Below are 23,470 nucleotides of genomic sequence, written 5' to 3' on the forward strand. Positions count from 1 at the left end.
AATGTACGATTCTGTGTGGCTGGAAGACCTGGAGATGCACCTCCACAGATTTCTCTGGAGAGACACTGAGGAGGGAGAAATCGAAGAGTATGCCATCACCAGAGTCAACATTGGCGATCAACCAGCAGGGTGCATTGCACAGCTGGCCATGAGGGAGACGGCAAAGCTGCCCATGTTTGCTCACCTGGAGGAGGAACGTAGGATCCTTGATGAGGATGCTTATGTCGACAATGTCCTGACCTCCCATAATGACTTGCTAAAGCTGGACCAGAACACCAAAAGTGTTGAGGAGATCCTGAAGGCAGGCGGGTTCTTCCTCAAGCCCTGGGTCCGGTCAGGCCAAAGTGGGAGGCAGGAGGTTGTGCCAGGAGAACAAGGAGCAGAGGAAAACAGAATACTCATTCTTCCAAACCAGATGAGGGAAGGAGACAACAAAGCCCTTGGAATTGGATACCTCGTTGAAGAGGATAAACTTGACCTCATGACCTCAATCAACTTCTCAAAGAGGAAAAGGAAAATGAGAGTCGGCCAAAATCTCCTTGGTGAAGAGGTGAGAGAGAACACTCCAAACCCACTGACGAGAAGACAACTGCTAAGCCAAGTAGCAAGCCTGTATGACCCAATAGGCCTTGTCACACCTGTCAAACAGAAGGGTGCTATTCTTGTCAGGAAGGCATTTCAGGAAGCTGGAGGTAAAGCTCTGACCAGAGACACTTGGGACAAACCTCTGTCTGAAAAATTGAGGGAAGAAGCCATCCTGCTGTTTGAGGAATACACACGTCTTAGCCAAATCACCTTCCACAGAAGCCTCACACCAGTCGATTGGATTGGAAAACCTTGGGGAGTAACATTCTCTGATGGAAGTGACAAGAGCTATGGAGCTGTGGTGTACTTCAGATGGGAAACTGAACAAGGCATCCGAGTCAGACTGGCTGAATCCAAAGCAAAGCTCACACCATTGGACCAAAAGGGAGAACCAGTGAAAGCTGAAACCTGCGGAGCGGTCTTTGCAGCACGACTCAGGAAGTACATTGAAAAACACAGCCGGATGGAAATCGAACGATGGCTCCATCTGCTGGACAGTCGGACTATGTTGGGAGCAATCCAAAGAGACAGCTATGGATATCAAACCTTCTTTGCGAACAGAGTTGGAGAGATCCACAAATCCACCTCTGTCGAAGACTGGTGGTGGATCCCAGGAGACCTGAACATTGCTGACCTCGTAACAAGAGGAGCAAAGCCAGAAAACCTTAAAGAGGATTCTGTGTGGCAGAACGGACCAGACTTTCTGAAGGACCCTGTGGAAGAGTGGCCAAAAAAGTCAGCCAAAGAAGTCGCTGCATTTGCCAAAGAAGGCATAGACCAGCTCCAAAGGAAGACAGTATTTACCGTTTGTGAAGTGCACCTCTTCAAAGAAATACAAGGCCATTTTATATTAATTCTACCTAAAGGTCATACTTTCAATTACTGATAAGAAAACAGTGTTTATTTTACTTTTAATTGTTGTCCTTACAGTGAAGATACTATATAGTAACTTTACAGTTGTCTCCAGTTTCACAAACATCAATTATATTTACCAGAAAACCGTTGGACTGCTGATAGCTTGAGGTTCTTTGCGAAGACAACAACATTTGTCCCATTGTGACCTGCGAACAAAGGAGCAAAACATGTTCTGAATGCTTATCCTTTTAAGACACACAAGGCCAATTGTGTTTGCTTTTACAAGAGAGTGAAGGAGATGCCATAACAGAAATGTGAAGGAAGTTGCGAGAAAATCTTTTAGAATAATGTTAAACAGATGAGAAGCATTTATGATCTCGTAGTGTACCCTGTCCTTGATTAAAAAGAAATTAACAAATGGGTTTGAAAAATAAAAATGAAATACAGTGGACAAATGTGACACTAAAATAACTGAGTATTGATCCAGCAACGTTTCAATGGATGAACAACAGTTGTCAGATATTTTTTTTGTGTTGAGTCATCAGTGGGCAGAGCATTTTGGTACAATCCTATATCAACTGTAGAATTATGAATTTAGGGACGTAATCATTAATTTGAGCTGTGTTTTTTTTTTATCCATCACTGGAAGATTTTCAGAATCATTATGTTATTGTATGCGTTTCAAACGGGGTGAATAAACTGATGTGATAATGACAGATGAGGCAGAAAATAATAGGGCTTATTTTCTGCTCCACTGTACAATCGGCTGTAGGTTAATGCGCCAAATTAAACTCTAATCCACAGTTAAGTTAATCACACAGTCCGTCATCTACAGTGGAGTTTTACAAGCAGCAAACAAAAACATGCATGTGGAGGCAACATGAGGTTAAATGTAAATGTATGCACACATTCAGCTGAATGAAGAAACCTTCCTAAGAACTATTTGCTGAAGGAAACAGCAAATTACCTTGGGTGGAACATCCTAAGTGAAATAACTAATGGATAATGTACAAAGACAGAAGAAACAGAAACAAAGCACTTTAATGTAAATAAGCATAAGTATTGAGTTTTTTTGTTCTTCCTAGTTGCTTAAAATATGAAATGGCCATCATTTAAATATACATTTTAGACACATACACCACACATTAGTCAGCATGTAATTTTAAGATTGAGGACACAATATATTAAGAGTGACACTGCCAAATATTGTGCTAATAAACCAAGGTAAAAGTAACTACAATGCAATAAAAGAAAGACTTTCATACTGTCTGTCAATAACCAAATTCATTCTGAAGTAGATTATGAGCTTACCCTCAAGGATCAACACAATGTTCTCATAACTTCAAGGTGTTTTGAGCAAGAAATGTGTAAAATGCGGAATCAATAGAAGGCAATATAGAGATAGACAATTGGAATCCTTCACAGGATTGTTTTCAGCAACACCATTACTATAAAGCTATAATAAAACAGCAGACACAATATTTAACTTTTTTATTGCAGATGGCTGGTGAGGATATTTAAAATACCAGCTTCCCGTCTTGTTTGCAATGCCAATGTTTACATTTTTGGCTATTTGTCGTAATCGTGCACAGACTGATAATGCAGAGAGGTGGGAGGTGTTGCGTGCCGAGGTTCCATGGTTCAGTGCTGGTTGCTATATTTAGTGCCTGTGTGTTGTTTTGCGTTGCTGCGTGATGTTGTGCACATCACAAAGGAGGAGTGAAACCTGGAGGAAGAACACGATTAGGATGTGCCATTTTCTAATAACTTAGCTCTGCAAACCTTTGCGTTGTGTTTGCCTTTGTTTTTGTGTTTCTCAGTTTTTATTAGCTAAGGGATGTGCGTCTCAAGTTTAAAGTATTGCTTCAGAGGCCTCGGTTTTCACATGGGGCTTTCTTTACCTCCCCAGTGAGTCAGACATATTGTTTTCTTATAGCACTGTCAAAAAGGAGTTAGAGAGGTACCAAGGGGTTGTCATTGTTTTTTCAGAAAAGTGCTGTTGGCTTATTTCTGGACATTATCTGCTCCTCAACATGGAACAGCAGAGAATGGGAAACTTGTGAGAGGCGGAAGAGAAAAGCAGATTGAAGTAGAAGAGGGTTAAGCAGGCACTATTCATAGAGAGGGAACAGAGAGAAAGAGCAAGAGGGAGGGAGTTGAAGAGGGAAAGAGGGAGAGGGTGGAGAGGTAATTTTCTAAATGGAAACTGTAGCAGCGTGATTTATTGACAATATGACAGCTGTAATATGACTATTACACCAGTAGAGACACAGGGAGGGGGAGAGAGGGAGGGAAGAGGAGAGGAAAGGGACGTGGATGCTGCAGATGGAGGCCATGTGAGAAGTGCTGCGAGCGGATATCCTTAGGTAAATTAGTTTCTCAATTTAACTGACTGCTTATTCTCCTTAACTGAAGTAGATGGCTGACAATACATCAGCTTTTCAAATGGTTGTAAAATTACACACATACACACGAGGCGTATCTGTCCATCCAATTGGAAAAAAAGGAATAATCATCTTCTGTATGACCCAATATATTTTACACCAAGCGCTATAGTCCTCTCTATAACTGCTCCTACTGTGGATTGGTTTACTATTGGGCCGAACCATTTTTTAGAATGGATTTTTTATTGTGTGGCATTTGCTGTTGCATAACAAATGTCAATGTCCTCCCACATGTTCTCTCCCCATCATTATCACACTCTATCAATAAACCATCTATTTTAATCTTTTTGAATGCTCTTCTTTCTTCTTTCAAGCCGAGTGCGGGTCTTCAGTTATAAACAATGAAGGGATCCTACTCTCTCCAAACTACCCAATGAACTATGACAACAACCACGAGTGCATCTACAGCATCCAGGTACCTCATCTGTACATCCTAACTAAGGGTAATAGAAACCCTGGCACAAGTGTAAAAATCATTATGAAAATGTGTGGGGCTTAATGACTATCTGCATATATTTGGGAGTACTTTAATGGCGAACTAATCTAATTTGTATATCATGTTTGCTTTAGGTGCAAGCTGGGAAAGGCATTAACATTTCTGCCAGAACCTTTCATCTCGCCCAGGGAGATATACTAAAGGTAAACACACACACAAACACACATTTAATGATTCCTTTGTCATTGTTCTAGTTTGAAATTGCTCTGTCATGATAAAAAGATGCAATGCATGCCATTAAAACCCACACTTTAACCTAAATAGGTTGTTATTATGTTACATTTGCATCCCAAATGGATTGTTCTGGGATTATTTTTACAGATCTATGATGGTAAAGACAGCACAGCCCACGGTCTTGGAGAATTCACAGGATCATCGATGCTGGGCCTGACGCTGATCTCCACTTCAAACCACCTCTGGCTTGAATTTTACAGTGATTCAGAAAGTACAGGGGAAGGATTCAAACTGGTCTACTCCAGTAAGTGCACACAGCCTAAACTAGTCAAAACCAGAAGCTGAGTTAAATTCTGACCAACAGTAAACAACATACAGTAGGTGTATAAGAAACAACTTCCCCCCTGTTGCATAGTATTAGAATCTCTAAATTAAACCTGTGTGTAAACATCTCTGCATCATCCCCCTGTCCCACAGTGCATGGCAAGGTTGCACAAAACTAACGTAAACATGCTGGATTGGGTTAATTGGACTGTTCAGGTAGTTTCTTAATTGCTCCCTTTGAAGAGACAATGGCAAGTAATCTGTAATGAGTTTGGGAGATTGCAATGCATTACATCTCAGCTGGATTTCAGTTATGAAATGTTAAATACGGTAAACCTGGTGTAGACAAGGACACCACATGAGAAAACATGCTACTTAGTGTGGGAGTCACATTAAATGAGCAATTAAATGCCACGTGACAGCTTTACTAATTCCTCACAATTGCAGCATGCTCTCAGAATCAATTTCACTCCAAATTATTCTCATTTGTGAAACCAACACACATCTAATTATGGATTCCATAGCTGAAAACATCACAAGAAACATATCCTGTTTGATTAACAAAGATAGCAGAGCGCTCTGATTTCAAAGTAGGTTGGGATGTTAAAGGGGCTCTCTGATGTTCACTAAAGTACTCCCACGTTTGGCTGTTACCTCTAAGAAGAATAGTTGGAGTTTTAAAAATCTTTGTTTAAATGCAGTCATGTAAGGTAAGACCAAGGAGAGAGGAGCATCGTTTACTCCTCTGTGCCTTAACTTTCTTTTGATGATGCAGATAGAAGTTGGTTTGCAAATAAGAGGCATTAGTTTATAAAACAAAGCAGCACTATGATTTGTTTTATAGTTATGATACAATTGTAGATGCCTCACCCTGTGTAAAGTTAAAGTAAACTCAAATATGTCAAAGAATTATGCATGATGGTTTGATTTCATAAACATGTTTAGAAATTTAGATGTGCAATTAGTCACACTACTTGTCAGGATGACTGCAGGTTTATCAGTTTGGCAAACGTTCAAAAAACATCCATGCAACGGTCATTTTTAAGGATTTAGACATGCACCTACTGCAGGAAATAACTCAAATCCAGACGCACCCCGTCTTCCTGGTAATAGGTGGGTTAGGTCCTATAAGGATAAGCTATTTATATATCCCTTCCTATCCGCTCTCCAAAATCAAGCATATGAATGAACAGAATATTCTGCATATTACCATGGAAATGGATCTTAGACAGAGTGTGAAAACAACATTAAATTGGATAAGGTGTATATGCTCCAGGATCACTCTTGTGGATGTCTAATGTATCTTTCCTAATGTTTTTGTTAATAAATCTGGATGAGAGCTTAACAGGATCTGTGATATAAATGTATAAACTGAATATTTGAGTATGCCAGATATTAAAAGAATATTGAGCATCTAAACAAAACTAATTGCGTTGTCTCTCCTGATGTCCCTGAGAGAGTTTCTCTTAACGTATGCGCCGTCATGATCCTCCTCTGCCTGTTTCTCTTTCTAGGTTTTGAGTTGTCCCATTGTGAGGACCCTGGCGTGCCTCAGTTTGGCTTCAAGGTCAACGACCAAGGCCATTTCTCCGGGAGCAGCATCACATACAGATGTGAGCCTGGATACACTCTGCACGGTGCTACCACCTTGAAGTGCATGACAGGCGAGAGGAGAGCCTGGGATAACCCTCGGCCTTCCTGCATCGGTACGTCCCTGGCCTTTTTTAATTGTGAAAAGAAGTGCATTGAAAAGACACAAGCATATGTATACAGACACACAAAGGCAAGCACAAACTCAATTACAAGATGAACCTTGAATAGCAGTCTGCAATAAGCTTGAGAGGGAAAGGTGAGGAGGGTTCATTGTTGCTCTGGCTTTCTCTGATATTACAGCATTTTTTGGATGTATGATGTGTGGTCCATAGTGCTCCCATCTGCAGACGTGTATCCATTTATCTGTTAAATAGCCACACAGCAACCCAAGGCCTCATACAGGCATTGTTTTCAATTGAAAACGTTCATTTTGTTAAAGCCAAAAATTAAGAGCAGGATAAATTCAGTGAATACATTTCCACATAACTGAACCCTTCTTCTCTTTTGAGTGTTTTTTCCTCCATAATTGATGATGACATCCAGCTGTTCTCAGTGTAGAATATCAAATTCAACCCAGAACTCGAAAAACGCATCTTTTTTAAGTTGCAGTAAGCATTACTGTACTGAATCTACAGTGCCGTGGCTCTCAGCTTTATGTTAAATGTCTGCTCACTGGATGTTCATTCAATAATCTGGAAAGAAAGCAGTTGGAGAACAATTTCCTGTGGAATCCCCTTCTTGATTTTCTCATAAGATCACACAGTGCTGTAGTTTTAAAGTCTGGTTGATAAGCCCATTTATTTTGGATAGTTTACCACCTGGACTCCCTCTGGCAAATTGACCCATTTCTCTTCCTGCAGTGTCCCTTCCTGTAGACCGCCTCACCCCTAAATGTTCTGCCTTGTATTTTAACATTCACACACATACTGAGCACACCTCCTGGCTTCTTCTTAACCCTTATTTATGTCATTCCTCCTCTATAAAGAGCTAAGTGACAAACCTGTTTATAAGACTTGTTTCATAAACAGATTTTAATTGATTTGGTTTGCCGCTGAGAACTGTATCAATACGCAGGCCATTTTATGTTAGCCATTAAGCGTACCGGGAAGCGACCACTCTTTCAGTATTGACATAATTCTAAATATTTCATTATAACCTCATTGCCTTTTAATTCATTTTTCATGACTCCAAACTGATGGGGAAACTACAAACCACAGCTCTGAATATTGATGTCAACAAGTCAATAATAATGCATTATTATGCATCAAACGGACTGCACAACTCAAACAGGCCCATTGGTATACGTGTCTGAAAGCTTGAAGCTTGTTCGGAGACAGACCTTTCTAGAAGCTTTTTTTGTTTGAATGAATACATTTCCCAATTAAACCCAAATAAATGCTAAGACTGTACAGAGTGGCACACAAAATGGACGCTGCAGCTGTGCCCCAGATGGGAACTATAAGGATAACAGCCGCTCGATGTTTTAGGGACCTTTCCTTCTTCATCGCTGCCTGTGAACTTTCTGATTTTGGATTCAGCTTAATAAGTCTCTCTCCTTCTCACTATCAATAATGAAAGACTCATAAAACCACTGGCTGATATTCTCTGACTTTATATTCAAGCAGTGACACACAATGACCTCAGCGAACCTCCAGTCTTAATATTATATTGCTTCTTATTATTACTCAGTAGTGTTTCCCCCCTTGGTTCTCGAGTTTTGTCTTTCTTTTCCCTCTCCTTCTCTCTTTTTCCCTCCTTCCCATCCCCCTAATATTGCTCCTAATACTCTCGTTAATATATTCCAGTGAGGGGAGGGCAGCCTGAGGGAGGAGGAACATAGGGAGGGAGGGGAAGCAGAGAGGGGATGGAGATTGTGGAAATATATAACAGAGAGAGACAAAGAGAGAAAGGGGAATTATTTTCTGTTATATAATGTGTGGTGGTTTCTTCAGGGATGGTCAGCAGTTTGTCTCTGCTCCTCTCCCCTCTCTGTGCATGAGAAAGACAGAGAGTTGCAGAGAAAGAGAGTTAGCTTCTTTCTGAATCCATTTGTCTCAGTGGTGACTATTAAATCACTGCTCAGCGGCTGCTGAGGTGCACTTTGTGGATCTGATTGCCTTGATCAACAATTGCCACAGACAGATAACTGGTTGACTTGTCATACATCACACACACAGTTAAATACACACTCATCAATTACCCCTTGGTTTTAATAGATTTTTGGTAATGTTGACACTGTGCTTATCAGACATTAGGATATATAATACAGGCTCGTTTGTTTACTGGTTCATATTAAAAGTGTGTAATGTGTGTGTGTGTGTGTGTGTGTGTGTGTGTGTGTGTGTGTGTGTGTGTGTGTGTGTGTGTGTGTGTGTGTGTGTGTGTGTGTGTGTGTGTGTGTGTGTGTGTGTGTGTGTGTGTGTGTGTGTGTGGGTGTGTTGTGTGTTGTTCCTGTAGCCGAGTGTGGAGGCCGTTTTAAAGGGGAGTCTTCAGGGCGGATTCTTTCCCCTGGGTACCCTTTTCCTTACGACAATAATCTGCGCTGCACTTGGACCATCGAGGTGGACTCCGGAAACATTGTGAGGTAAAGTAGACCATTTAAAACCCTCCCATTGGTAAAGTAAAATAACTCTGTCATTAATTTTAGTGCCCACTTCAGGAGAAAATATGAAATTGAAAGGTAATTTCCTCTGAGTGTTTTTTTTTTCTACTACAACTATTGAAGGAAATGATCTCACTAAATTAAATCACCAACCACACATTATTTTTTTTTATCTGAAATGATTTTATAATAGTCTCCCTGTGAGTTGTTGGTTTTACACAACGAAAGCAGAGAAAATGTTTTAATGAATAGCTGAAGATATAATATTTAGATTGTTGCTAACTTTGTTTTTCGTTACAGTCTCCAGTTCTTGGCGTTTGACACCGAAGCCAGCCACGACATGCTGAAGGTTTGGGATGGACCACCTGAGAACGAAATGTCTTTGTCTGAGATTAGTGGGTCTCTACTCCCCGAGGGAATCCACTCTACACTGAACACTGTCACTATTCAGTTTGAGACAGACTTTTACATCAGCAAGTCAGGATTCGCTATTCAGTTTTCCAGTGAGTATTGTCCAAAGTAATGTCCTTAACATTCTTGAATTGAGACGTTTCCTTGAGACTGTGGATATTACTTTTTCTAGTGTATCCTCATTAGACTCAAGATATCTGTATTACTCCTATTTGAAAGATCCACATGTGCAAATACTTGGAATGGAAGGAATGCTTATTGAAACTTAATTTGACCAGCCAGAAATGATCTTATTTAACAAAACAGGAGCAAACTATTATTTTATTCAGTACAGATTTTATGCTCTGAGTTAATGCATTAGCTTAATAAGCTCCAGATATCCAGTGTGATACATATTTTAATCAACCTCACCTCTTTCTCCTCCATGCACTCTTCTTTCTCCCTCTCTCCCCTGGTTGTATTTCTATCCAGGCTCAGTAGCTACAGCCTGCAGGGACCCGGGTGTACCAATGAACGGCAGTCGTAGTGGAGATGGCCGTGAGCCAGGGGATTCGGTGTCCTTTCAGTGCGACCCAGGATACGAGCTCCAAGGGGATGAAAAAATCACCTGTATACAAGTGGATAACAGATACTACTGGCAGCCCAGCCCGCCTGTCTGCATAGGTGAGGAGCCCAGCTTCCATATATGCATAGGAACATTCGATATATATGTGCTGCATACACAGCCGCAGTTGTTTAAGGCTGATTGCCTTGCTCAAGGACACGTCTGTAAGTGACTTATATCAAGGCTGTGTAAAGAAAATAATGTTTAGTGAACTCGCTTTTCATACAGTTTGATATTGTTCCAGTTGCTGCCACATTTCTCCATGCTGCTGCCTGTTATTGAACATCACATCACTGCGACTCACAAAATAGTGTTGTGAATGTAAATGTTAGGCTACTTTTAGACTTTATTGACCTTTGCTTATTTTTCCGTCATAGCTCCATGTGGAGGAAACCTAACGGGCTCCAATGGATTTATACTGTCTCCTAACTACCCACATCCCTACCCTCACTCCAAGGACTGTGACTGGCTCATTGCTGTCAACTCTGACTACGTCCTGTCGCTGGCGTTCATCGGGTAACTTTCTTGTCGAATCAAAGTTCACAAAGTTTGATAAAATAGCATTTTAAAACATTTATTTGCCTGAGTTTGCTGTGCACAAAGGCCTTCACTCCTACTAGAAACACAGTCTTTAGGTAGAATAAATGTTAAGAAATCACTAAATTCATTAGGAATCATATAGAAACACAGCATGTGTACATAGACTACCACTCCTAATTGTGTTTTAATTTTGTTACACACATTATGCTTTTATAAGAAACTGTCAGCAGCAGCTTCTGTTTTTTTTCAAGAACTGTTTGGACCATGACACTGTTTTTGTAAAGTAATTATGACTAAAAGCTGCTCTCAGAAACAATCTTCACATGCGTCCTAGTATCAAAAAAAACAACATTAAAAAAATGATTCAAATTAAGACTCAATGATTGAGTTTTATTGTTAACTCTTACTGTGCCTCTCTTTTCTCTTCCCCCTACCTCCTATCTTTGTCCTTATCATAATCTTCTCTCCAGTTTCAACATTGAGCCAAACTACGACTTCCTGTATATATACGATGGTCCGGATAGCAACAGTCCTCTGATTGGTAGCTTCCAGGACAGCAAACTCCCAGAGCGGATAGAGAGCAGTTCGAATACCATGCATTTAGCATTCCGCAGTGATGGGTCTGTTTCTTACACCGGTTTTCACCTCGAATACAAAGGTACAATTTTCTCAGAATAGTACCACCATCTCTTATGTACTATAGTGTTTTGCGCCGGAAAAGCTTCAAAGGTGTAAGAGGCAAACAGAATAGAACACAGACATATTTCACACCACTGTTATAGGTGCACATGTACACTGTGTTATTTAGCAGCCAGTAATTAATGATTAATATCTTGGACTAGGTGTCCCCAGGAAATAGACTCAAAATATATGTCTTTTGATTAACCTATGATGACATGAGATAAAAAAACAAAACAAATAGAAAGACAAACATCCCAACTGGGAATGTATTTATCGCTTCAATAATGTACTCTGCTTGATGTAATTGCCTTAGGGGCGGTTTTTTTGTGTTCTTCTGTTTTTTTATACGAGAGGTAAAATGTTTCAGATGTCTCTGTAATGTATTTAGACATATTTCATTTTCACATTGAACAAAGAAGACTCCCGCATTACCCCTTACTGCTCAATACCAATGTACATTTGCAGTTAATCTCCCCACACTGATGACAGCATGATGCACACTGATGACAGTGTGCATCATGCTGATTTTAAGATGAAACGGAATGATTGCTCTCACAGTCCATGTTGAATTAGTGTTTGTTGAAATAGTCTGTCATAGGGGCAAATTTGATTCAGTTACACAAAAGAATCAACATTGGCAGCATGTGGATTCAGGAATTAAGTCTTGAGTTGATGCAGGGTGGCCGCTAATCTTGTAGGAGGGGAGGGCTGAAGCCATAATTTACAAGGTTCATGTAGCATATAAAAGCCGGGGGATGAAGTTATCGTTCTCGCTCCATCTTTGGCGAAGAAGGCTAAGTCAAACAGACTGTTTTAAAGGCCAACGAAATGCCTGCCTCATTTGATTATGGCTAAGGATATAGTAATTATTAATTTGACTTAATATTTATGTGTGCCTGTCTGTTTTTATTTCCCTCAACTTCTCTCCCACTTACTCGTTTTCCGTGTCTAGCCAAGCTGAGGGAATCATGTTTCGACCCAGGTGTGGTTCTGAATGGGACCAGGCTTGGATCTGACTATAAGCTTGGCTCTACTGTCACCTTCTATTGTGAAGCCGGATACGTTTTGCAGGTAAAACATTCAAAAAAGGTTGGTTGGCTCAATGAATTGGTGTTAGTGGTAGATTGATTTGTTGGTTGTTGTCTTGATCGGATAGATGCTTGCTACGTTGGTTGGTTGGTTGGTTGGTTGGTTGGTTGGTTGGTTGGTTGGTTGGTCGGTTGGTCAGTCAGTTGTTTGACTTGCTTTTCTGGAAGTAAAATTATTTTGATTTTTTTCTTCAGGGCTATTCTACCCTCACCTGCAGTATGGGAGATGATGGCAGACCAGGGTGGAACAGAGCATTGCCGAGTTGTCAAGGTAACACACAATTAAACAGACTGGAATAAAGCATCCCCACACAACTAAATCATATGTTTGATCAAAAGTGGTTTCCTCTTTTCCTGTCCTCATGTGCACATGTTTATGTTCTGTCTCCAGCTCCCTGCGGAAGTCGTTCTACAGGAACAGACGGGACTGTTTTATCCCCAAACTTTCCCAGAAACTATACCTCTGGACAGACCTGTGTGTACTCCATTTCTGTACCTAGAGAGTTTGGTAAGTTCATCCTAAATAGAAATGTTGTTAATGTTAATCTCTAAAAAATGTATAACGCTCTAATATGACAGTGAAGGTCAACAGACAACAGATCAAAGGACACTTGCTGGCCATTTATTTGATTCCAGGTCAGGGTTTCATCATTAAAATGACATTTAAATGTGAGGCTGTTTTTTTATCTCGCCACATTTGATTGGAGGTCCATAAGCCACTCATAAATGAATCATTACAAAGATATGAATATTGTAGAGGATTGTTCAAATTAAATAAGGTTATTAGTGTCTATGAGAGCTTTAGAGGAAATGAGCATATCATCTGGTCATGACCAGGGCTGCAGCAATTCTGTCAAGAATTAATATCTCAAAAATCACTGATTACAGTCAGTCTGTGGGACAATTAATCTCACTTACATATTCAATTTTAATTTCATAATAAATGTATTTCAAAATATGTAGAATAGAGGGCTACATTAACAATTTATTCAAATACTCGTTATGGTTAGGGTTGACATTTTATAGAACTTATAAAGTGTATATAGAAATAGTGAGACATTGTTTTCTTAAGCAGATATTAAGAGCTAGCTAAAGAGCTAGTGAATGCACGTAGAGTAAATTGGGATTGTGTCAAGTATGTGTTTCATTAAATGGTCATGTTGTGCGAATGTACATTTGTTTCTCCAATATCGGTATCATGTATTGACATCTACATTACTGGCTGACTGATTATTAGAACGACTGAGTCATTGGGTCTGATTTGAGCTTTTACAAACAATCAGTAGTCGTTGCATATGATGTCCAATTATGCCCTGTGGTGTTATGAATAAATAGCAGTTTCCCTGAGGCTGTTGATGGTCGCTGTCTCATTATATTAGCAAAGCAGCGTTTGGAGTGTCAGCTCCGTGAAGACATTTTGAAGTAGAGGAGCTAACATTTGTCTGGCCTACATATTGTTTAAGACACGGCAGTCTCCACATGAACATCCTACACAGAGCAGCTGTCATTGTTCAAAAAACAACAACAAAAACAGTGGTTGAATGATACAGACTAAAGGTAGCAGGATTGTCAGTTTGATGATGAGGTGAGATGAGTTGTATTCAAACCACTTGGTTGGCCTTTAAATGGTTAATGATGGTTCACCACTCATCCAAATGGCTACTTAGGATTCAACACCAGGTGGGGGACCACTCTTGGCCTTCGTTCCTGTGGAGATGCCATACTTCCTGTTGTATGAGGACGTGGCTCAGGACAACTACTCAGGCAGCTCCACATGGATGGATACCCAGTTTTCTCCACCTGATGTTAAAAGCTGAAGCAGCATCCTTTTGAAATTAAACATTTCAATCATTTGATAACAAGTCAAAGGGAATATTTTAAACTTTATGAGACATTACTAAACAGATCTATCAGGTTTATGTAGTTCAGAGGGATTTCTCTACTAAGAAGCCAAGTGGGAAGCAAATTGTGGGGCAGCACTGCTGTGATCACTCATCACTGGGTTTAACTTTCTCTTATTGAATGTATTCATGCATTATTTCATGTTATCTAAGTATAAGTAAAATCCACAATGGTATTTTAGCTGCGTGTAAGCAATTTTCCTGTGTGTAATAGTGCTTTAAGGTTCCATGTGTGTGAGTTGATTCATGTGTGTCCTCGTGCCTGAAATCTGTGCTGTTATGAAATGGTTTCGGCTGTGAACTCCTCCACCTGCTCTGCGGTCTGTCGATATTACAGCAGGGCATGATGGAAACCTTAATCACTCTAGTTTCCTTAAAATCCATACGTGGTGGGAGCTTTTAAGTATTTCTGCTGACAAGCAGAATCGTGTCATTTTTTATGACCACTCAACTCCATGCCCTTATATACATCCTCATGTACAAGCATGGCATGCCTATTAGATACCAGTATAAGGAGAGAGATTTATCTGCACTAAAGAGCTCTTTCTTGACAATTGTGTCATCTCAACAGCATTTGAATATTCACTGTTTTGTTTCTGAGCCGCATTGTTTTCTACAATTATTTACCTTCGTCAAAGTGTTTGTTTCAGGTTTATTTTGGTGGTTTATTTGTGTGTTATCAACAGAATAACGTATACAAAAAGTAATGGCCTAGTTGTCCTGAAACTTGGAGGAAGGTTGTAACACAAGCAAAGGAAGAATCCATTATATTTGGAGAAGATCGGTTTCAAGGGGACATGCATTATTTTTTCAGTTGCGTAAACGGCCTTGGCGGAGGGGTGCGCTCTCTGAGTGCCCTTCATCTTTTAACATGAAGCAAAGTTTTACATGAAAGCAGACAGGGTATCTTTGTGAGTCAGATCAATGTTTTAGCAAAATGCGGATCATGCTTTAAAAGAACTCCACAGAGGGAAAAAGCCTTGTACAAAGTGACTAGTGACCTTCTTATAGCGCAATATCCTTGGCAATGTTCAGATTTAATCCCTTACACCTCAGCCGCCGGGCCAAATATAGAGGAAGGGAAAGATGGAGAGGCGATATTGTGTGTGTGTGTGTGTGTGTGTGTGTGTGTGTGTGTGTGTGTGTGTGTGTGTGTGTGTGTGTGTGTGTGTGTGTGTGTGTGTGTGTGTGTGTGTGTGTGTGTGTGTGTGTGTGTGTGTGTGTGTGTGTGTGTGTGTGTGTGTGTGTGTGTGTGTGTGCGTGCGTGCGTGATGTGTGATGTTTGAGGGAGCCTGTTTCATTGAGGCTGAAATAAATGTTAGTTATCCTTTAGGAGGATTTTTCATGTGCAGCAGACGCACACATTTTATTTATACAAGTACACCTACAGATCTGCATCCTAAGGCAACTTTAAATTATTTTAAAGAATCAGTGATCAACCAAGACAGAGAGTATCAGTTTAAGCAAGTACGGGACCTAGGGGCCCCAATGATGCTTCCTTTCACTGCAGCTGCACTGTAAAATCCTGGCTTTAGTCATGGTTCATGGCCGCTGCTCGGTCTTACCTTCCATCATGCTGCAACAGAATGAAACATGGGTGTTAGGGCAGGTTACCACTCCATATACTATTCTTTCACTTTGCTGCTTGTAATAATGTAGAGAAGACAGACAGAAAGACATCTTGCCCTACTGACATATAGTTGTTTCCAAAACTAGCATTTCTCACTAGCTGACAAAATTGATACACTCAAACCGAGGGGGCCGAGGAGGATTGGCGCATGATGATGATAAGGTGATGTTTAGAATATTAAGTGTCCTGATATGCAATTTTGTGCCAATAGTTGACTTCAAATAGAGGTTGACACTGCAGCTTAATACAATTTAAATTAGGTATTACAGTTTAATTTTATCATCAGAAGGTCAGGCACAGACGGCGGCTTGGAATAATAATTTGCAACCATGCAAGTGTGGTTAACTTATTTCCCTATCTGTCTTTTTTCCCTTTCGTCTCCAGTCCTCTTTGGACAGTTTGTGATGTTCCAGACTTCTCTCAACGATGTGGTGGAAATTTACGATGGACCAACTCAACAAAACACACTACTGTCTTCTCTCTCTGGATCCCACTCTGGTAATGATGGATGGATGGATGGATGGATGGAGATGGATGGATGGATGGGTGGGTGGGTGGGTGGGTGGATGGATGGATGGATGGATGGGTGGGTTGTTTGGTGGTTGGAAGGATGGATGGATTGATGGATGGGTGGGTTGGTGGGTGGATGGATGGATGGATGGATGGATGGATGGATGGATGGATGGATGGGTTATTGAATAAATGAATGGAAATTGACAGCAAAAGGATCCATAACTATATGTCTGTCTTGTTGATATTGTCTTTATTGTCTCTATAACTCTGTTTCCCTCTTCCTAGGTGAGTCTCTCCCTCTGAGCTCGGGAAACCAGGTCACAATTAAGTTTACCACGGTCGGACCAGAAACTGCTAAGGGATTTCACTTTGTCTACCAAGGTCAGCAAATAACAAGTAGCTCAATGTGTTATTCAAAGTATCATTATTATTAGTTGCCTTTGGCTTAATAGGGTGTAGAGTGTCATTTAAAAGTCCTAAATCCAATTGTATGAATGACCAAGATAGGCAGTAATAACTGTTCATTTTGCATTTCTTTTTGAGTTTAACATTTTTAATGATTGTTACTTCTTCTTTATGTCTGCAGCTGTACCAAGGACCAGCTCCACACAGTGCAGTTCAGTCCCTGAGCCGCGTTTTGGGAAACGTCTCGGTAATGACTTTGCAGTCGCGTCGATGGTGCAGTTTGAGTGTAACCCTGGTTACGTCCTGCATGGCTCAACTGCCATACGGTGTGAGAGTGTACCTGACAACCTGGCACAATGGAATGACACCCTGCCAACATGTGTTGGTAAATATGAATAACGAAACTAAAGGACACTTTGCTATTGAGAATGCTGTAACAATATAACATTTATTATAAGCTTTACATTGGATGCTCCATTTTGATAAGTATTACAAGCAATACCTACAGTTAAAATGCAGAGACGATTTAAATTTAGCTGCATGCTAAGTCTTACTATGCCAGGTCTCACCCTGTTTGGTCCTCTCCTCTATAGGAGAGGAGATGGCACAGCAGGCTCTCTCTCTTCCTGTTATTTGTAGACAACATCTTGTTTAACCTCTTCTTTTTGCTCCTTTCTGCACTATCAGTTCCCTGTGGGGGTGTGTTGACCTACCGTCGCGGGACTATCCTATCGCCTGGATATCCAGAGCCCTACGACAACAACCAGAACTGTGTGTGGAAGGTCTCTGTTCCAGAAGGAGCTGGAATACAGGTATCACCTATCACACATTGCTTCCTGGCTGACCTATGTATCATTGGCTTAAAAGCTGAGCAGGCAGGATGTCAAGGAAGATAAGATATTATTAGAAGGATGAATGGATGGATGGTTTGGGAGAGAGAGGCCATCCAGAGATAACCAGATAGTATCTAATCGTGAGAATAATGCCTGATTGTGTGTAAACTAAACTGCTCTCACGGACAAATACAAAGGCAAAGATACCTCTGACACAAATTGGAGTCCGTTGCAAATATTTAACAGACACCTCACAGCAGCACAAGTACAGGTGTGTTCTGTGTAATTTGACTTTTAACTGAAAGCTTTGTTTCAGTCTGTTGATGTTGTTAGACAGTTTCATTTGAACCATAATTAACAAACATCACTAGTTTCACTCTGAATGTGTTTCTTTTTGATTATGATGTCCATTGTACCAGAAGGGATCAAATGACAAAGTAGTTGTGTTTTAAAGAGAAAAAACCAAGCTAACAAGAACGTATTTTGTCTTTCTCTTCCTCTCTATCCGTCCCTCCAGATACAAGTTGTGAGTTTTGCCACAGAGCATAACTGGGACTCTTTGGATTTTTACGATGGTGCTGACAACCACGCACCAAGGCTGGGCAGCTACTCTGGTAAACATTATTATTTGGTGTTTTACAAAGTCATCGCCAAAAGTAATGTCAGCGATAAAGTGTTGTACAAATTGCATTAGATTGGCAAGTAGTAAATTATTATATCGTAGTTATGTTCAATTACAAATAGTTTGAATCAAACAGAAGTTTTGAGAAGATAATTCTGAACTACAATCAACATTTTTTAATCAAGAGATCCTCTGTAACAGATATGACTATAAATAAAAATTAATGCAGCAACTTCTTCATACTCTACATAAGCACATTTAGGGAAGAGGTCAAATGACGTTATTGCATGTTGCCTGTAAACATAGCTTGAAGGTTAAATACACAGTGACAACATGCAAATGAGAACATTACATGTTGTCTCACTGATTGAAGCATACAAGACGCTGGCCATGTGGCCCCCTGCTAAGTTTGCAATTGGAGCTAAACTGGTCTACCAGCAGGAAGCATTGAACACACACACTGACACATGCTTGTTTAGCTGTGATTCCTGTAAAGACATATGAGCAATGTTGTCGCATAGCTAATTAAACCTTATTCACTGTAATCCCCCCTGGAAATAGATATTCCCTGAGTAAGATATGACATAATGTGTCAAACATAGAAATGTAAACAACAATACAATGATTCACGTTAATAAAAAGCTCTCAAAATGTACTTCTCATCGTTGTCAGCTTAATTCATGTGATGGGAACCAATTGATATTAAGGCCTGTTAAATATGAACTTATTATAACCAATAAGCATCTAGTAGTAAATATTTCTTACAAATATTGGAGCTCAGTACAATGGGAGTCCCTCTGCTCCAGTGCTCCAGAAACTCATATTTAATGAAAAAATGTGTTTAATCTTGGCAAAGCATCCCTCTGAGTTCAGTCACTCATGTAGTTTAAGCAGCCATCCAAAGCTGGAGTCAGCATCTTCTGGGGGTACTAATACTGCTTTTATGAGAGCAAAGTCATGATAATCTGCGGGTTGTGTTAAATAATCTATGGCAGGGCCTGACATCCCAACGGCAAACTGGATAAGAGATGATATTGTTGGCAAGGAAACAACCGAGTTTTTCCATATATCCCGTCAATATATCAAGGAGGATGGTACACTTTTTTTTACTAGGGTTAATTACAAGTGTTAACTAATATTGTCATGAATCCAAAAATGATGTGTAATGCTTCAATCTGCACAGCTAATTATTTACCATCATTCATAATTTATTATTGGGTAAAAATATGTTTTTTTATTTCATGATGATGAGCGAGAGTTTCTCTGGAATATGACCAGCAGGGGTTCTACAATTTACCCCTCACAACAGGCAACCAATAACACCTATTGGCCTAAATTACTTCTAAGACAGAGTTCTGTCTTTTAGACTTTGATACTGATTCGGCTGCTGCTGGACAACAATAAGGCCGCAAAAACTGGCTCTGAGAAATGTTCAACAAGTGGCTACTTTCGGAAAAAACTTTTACTACTTTATAGTCTTGACGCTAGCCAAGAAATGACAATTTCAAGGAGTTGGATAAGGTTAATATTCCTTTACAATAAAGTGCATCATCTACTGTCTTATTGTGAGGGATAGCGATCACACTGTTGCATGGTGCCAGCTTTGAGTCAGGAGTGCAGCATTCATTCTTTACTTTGTACTTTCCCTTGCCATGCTATGTAGGTCAAGCAACAATTTGAAAAGTAGTTTCGAATAAAACAGATGTCTCATATAAAAATAATTCCCTTCTCTCTCCTTCGAGAACACTTCACACACAACAAAATATGAAAATGTAGGTTTGGGAGGCCTTTGTTGTTTCCTCTGCTGTCAGATAACTAAGATAATTTGCTTTCAAAGCTTGGTTGAAAAATGTAAAAATGTGATCATGTTCCTCCGTTGCAGGCACGACTATTCCCCCTCTCCTGAATAGCACATCCAACAACCTCCATCTAAGCTTCAGCTCAGATATTAGTGTCTCAGCTGCTGGTTTTCACCTGGAATACACAGGTAACATACTTATTTTGTATACAGCTTTATCTGCAGCATATGCAGTATGAACACAAAAAATGTGTGAATCTTTTACAACCGTGTTTAATACACATGTCTTATCAGCTATTGGTCTGGAGTCATGTCCCGAGCCACAGACACCCAACTATGGAATAAGACAAGGAGACCGATTCATGGTGGGAGATGTCGTACAGTTTTCATGTGAACAAGGATACTCTCTTCAGGTAAAAACTCAACCTATGTGCGTGTATTCTGTTTGTTTTCTGCACATATTCCCGCTAGCTACTGAGGGCCTGAAGGATAGTCATTATACATACTGTACATAGAACACCCACATGCACTACGGATTACTGTTATTTAATGCATAACAGACTGCCGGATATGTTTGTGAGAATCATTAAAGGCTGCTCAGATGTTTCTTATGCGCCGCCATTCACTCTTTTTATCTCCCGGCTGCGCAAACCCAGAACTATTTCAATCGTAAAGGAAACGCTGCTCTCGGGTGGTTTTCCCACTTCCTAGTAAACATACAACTCTAGTGTGGACTGCAGAACTCTTAAATAATGTATGCTTCTGGAGGGGTCTGCCCAATTTCTGTGGAGGACTGTATACGACTGAAATGGAGCTTTGCCTTTATCCCGCTTGAGATACAGTAACGCATTACAGCTATACAGTTGAACAATAATTGATTTTGGTTGCTTTCACATTTCTAGGGCAATGCTCATATCACCTGCATGCCTGGACCTGTAAGAAGATGGAACTACCCTGTGCCACTGTGTCTCGGTAGGTGTTTCTACAACACATATATGCACACATGCATGGATATACTGTGAGAAAACTCCAGTGCTGCAGTAATGATGCAAGCTGTCCTACCCTGACTCTGTGGAAAATAGGACTTATGATCAATTCGCTGTTCTGTGATGAGCTGATTATTTAGTATTCTGTGCAGAATACGATTAAGCTTTTAAACTGATGCAAAGCTGAGGCAGAGTCTGCCATAAACATGCAGTGTGCCAAAGCATCAGCATGCACTGAGGCAAACTAGGGAAAACAAGCCCTGGACACATTTCTACTTGCACAATGGTAAGTTATTCAAGAAGGGTATTTATTGAAGACTCAGAATATTAATGTGTTATTTAAAATGATGCAAACTGTCAGGTTAAAGAAACTCAAGAGTCCAGTCAGCAGCGGCAGCTTCCTAAAAAAGGGAGAAGCTGGCTGTGTGTGCCGGTGCGAGGTCAGCCTGCAGCTTTTGATGTGTTGCTTTCAACACTGAGCCTCTGTTTCCCTGTTCTCTCTGTTTGTGCATTATGTGTGTGTTTGTGCCCCCAGCTCAGTGTGGTGGGTCTATGAAAGATGTAAGTGGAGTGATTCTAAGTCCTGGTTTCCCCGGCAACTACCCCAGTGGATTAGACTGCACATGGTCGGTCAACTTACCTGTCGGCTTTGGTAAGAAACACTGTCAACTTTGAACTTCAGGAAAAAGTGTATGCGGTTCTCTCTCAGTTAGCCCTTGTCTATTTCTGTCTCACCCTTCATGTAACAATATTATTTATTGTTAAATGTATTTAATTACTCACTCAATAACTCATTATCAGTGGCCTTTATTCACGTCGTTGGCTGCTGCTGAAGCATTGACAAATGTTTTTATTGCCGGTTTCTCTGCCAGTCAAGCTTTGCTAATCGCTTCAAATGTCAAAAATCTCTCTCAGGAATCCATCTCCAGTTTCTGAATTTCTCCACTGAAGCGATCCACGATTACTTGGAGATCCGCAGTGGAACGCTGGAGATGGGCTCGGTCATTGACCGGTTCAGCGGTCCGGTCATCCCTAAGTCTCTGTTCAGCACCACCCACCAGACCAGCTTCTTCTTCCACAGCGACTACTCACAAAACAAACCAGGGTTCCACATCACATATCAAGGTAAATGGTGTCTCTACACGCTCCTGTCCGACATCTTGTGTGCACTGATCGAGAAAACAAGAGCGACTCTCTGATGGCTGTGCTTTCTCTTTGTTGAAAACAGCGATTGTTGCTGAAGTGGAAACGTGGTTGTTGACTTATTTATTGACTTTATTTCCAAGGAAGTGACTGACAATAAAATGATTTCCTTTGTCAGACAACAATATAACTGTTTCTTGACTTCTAAAGCAGTTGCCAAAAAAAGTCAGGGTGTAGAAATCTCATTTTGGAGGAATTGTTGGTGATGAGATGAGTTTTCTATTTAATCTATCTGACACTGAAAAGGTTTTCAGAAGGTGTTGTATTTTTATTATGACATATCTCCTTGATAGCCTCAATGTGTTATGGCTAATTCTATTTATGTGCAAATTCCAGTGACTCATGAATAAAACCCTTTATCTCATGACAGGGCACTGCCAAGGTGTTTTAAAACAGGAAAAATAAATCTGAATACTATTATTTCCCCTTCTAATATTTCTCCTAACCAGTGTCTTTTTCAGTCACTTGTCTGTCTTCAGTCATGCAAACACTTGACTCATGTTACTTTGTTTGTCAAAATTCACTGTAACAAAAACAGTTATATAGCAGACTGTCAGTTTTAAATTGGGAGAATGTTGGCAACATCAAGATAACAAGGATGAACTTGTTTGGTGCATGACTTCCTTTTCAAAAAGTTAGTCATCTTAATTTGTGTCTAGAGATCTGCAGCTGCTATTTTTTGTTTCTCCAGTATGTCACACAGTATGTCAGTGTTAATTGAGATTTCTGCTACTGGAAGAAAAGGCAGAGGAATTTGAGTTAGTCTTTTCTTGAACTGGATAATGACTGTTCAGTGTTAGAACTATCTCTTTCTCTGACAAATGTATTTTTATGTACTAGTTTTCAGCCTAATCTTGATTATTGTGTCTCAAGCCTACCAGCTCCAGAGTTGTCCAGACCCTCGGCCTTTTCGAAACGGCATCGTGATTGGCACAGATTTCAGTGTAGGGATGACGGTGTCGTTTGAATGTCTGCCCGGATACTCTCTGATTGGCGAGGCGTCACTGACATGTTTACACGGAATCAGCAGGAACTGGAATCACCCACTGCCACGATGTGAAGGTAACACAGAACTAACTGTGTCAGAATGACTGTGTCTCATTTGTTGACAGCGAGATGTGACATTGTGCTGTGTTGTTGTGGAAACATATAATGTTAGTCATTTTCTATCTGTTAGGTTTG

General features: G+C 40.3%; 1 protein-coding gene across 1 annotated transcript in view; it reads left to right on the top strand.

Moving 5' to 3' along the window:
- csmd3b (CUB and Sushi multiple domains 3b) overlaps window positions 1-23,470 on the top strand; it is a 312,509-nt gene that overhangs the window by 240,672 nt on the left and 48,367 nt on the right. Inside the window, exons 22-44 of the mRNA XM_063899320.1 lie at window positions 4,199-4,299; window positions 4,455-4,523; window positions 4,702-4,858; window positions 6,393-6,584; window positions 8,929-9,055; window positions 9,374-9,576; window positions 9,956-10,147; window positions 10,466-10,604; window positions 11,099-11,286; window positions 12,262-12,380; window positions 12,593-12,668; window positions 12,789-12,905; window positions 16,313-16,426; window positions 16,727-16,822; window positions 17,028-17,231; window positions 17,534-17,658; window positions 18,197-18,293; window positions 20,184-20,288; window positions 20,394-20,512; window positions 21,002-21,071; window positions 21,621-21,737; window positions 22,001-22,210; window positions 23,162-23,350. Coding sequence (XP_063755390.1) covers window positions 4,199-4,299; window positions 4,455-4,523; window positions 4,702-4,858; window positions 6,393-6,584; window positions 8,929-9,055; window positions 9,374-9,576; window positions 9,956-10,147; window positions 10,466-10,604; window positions 11,099-11,286; window positions 12,262-12,380; window positions 12,593-12,668; window positions 12,789-12,905; window positions 16,313-16,426; window positions 16,727-16,822; window positions 17,028-17,231; window positions 17,534-17,658; window positions 18,197-18,293; window positions 20,184-20,288; window positions 20,394-20,512; window positions 21,002-21,071; window positions 21,621-21,737; window positions 22,001-22,210; window positions 23,162-23,350 — 3,126 coding nt within the window. The remainder of the gene's footprint in view (window positions 1-4,198; window positions 4,300-4,454; window positions 4,524-4,701; window positions 4,859-6,392; window positions 6,585-8,928; window positions 9,056-9,373; window positions 9,577-9,955; window positions 10,148-10,465; window positions 10,605-11,098; window positions 11,287-12,261; window positions 12,381-12,592; window positions 12,669-12,788; window positions 12,906-16,312; window positions 16,427-16,726; window positions 16,823-17,027; window positions 17,232-17,533; window positions 17,659-18,196; window positions 18,294-20,183; window positions 20,289-20,393; window positions 20,513-21,001; window positions 21,072-21,620; window positions 21,738-22,000; window positions 22,211-23,161; window positions 23,351-23,470) is intronic.

This window comes from Eleginops maclovinus, chromosome 13 (genome assembly GCF_036324505.1).
Source record: "Eleginops maclovinus isolate JMC-PN-2008 ecotype Puerto Natales chromosome 13, JC_Emac_rtc_rv5, whole genome shotgun sequence".
NCBI classification, from domain to species: Eukaryota; Metazoa; Chordata; class Actinopteri; order Perciformes; family Eleginopidae; genus Eleginops; species Eleginops maclovinus.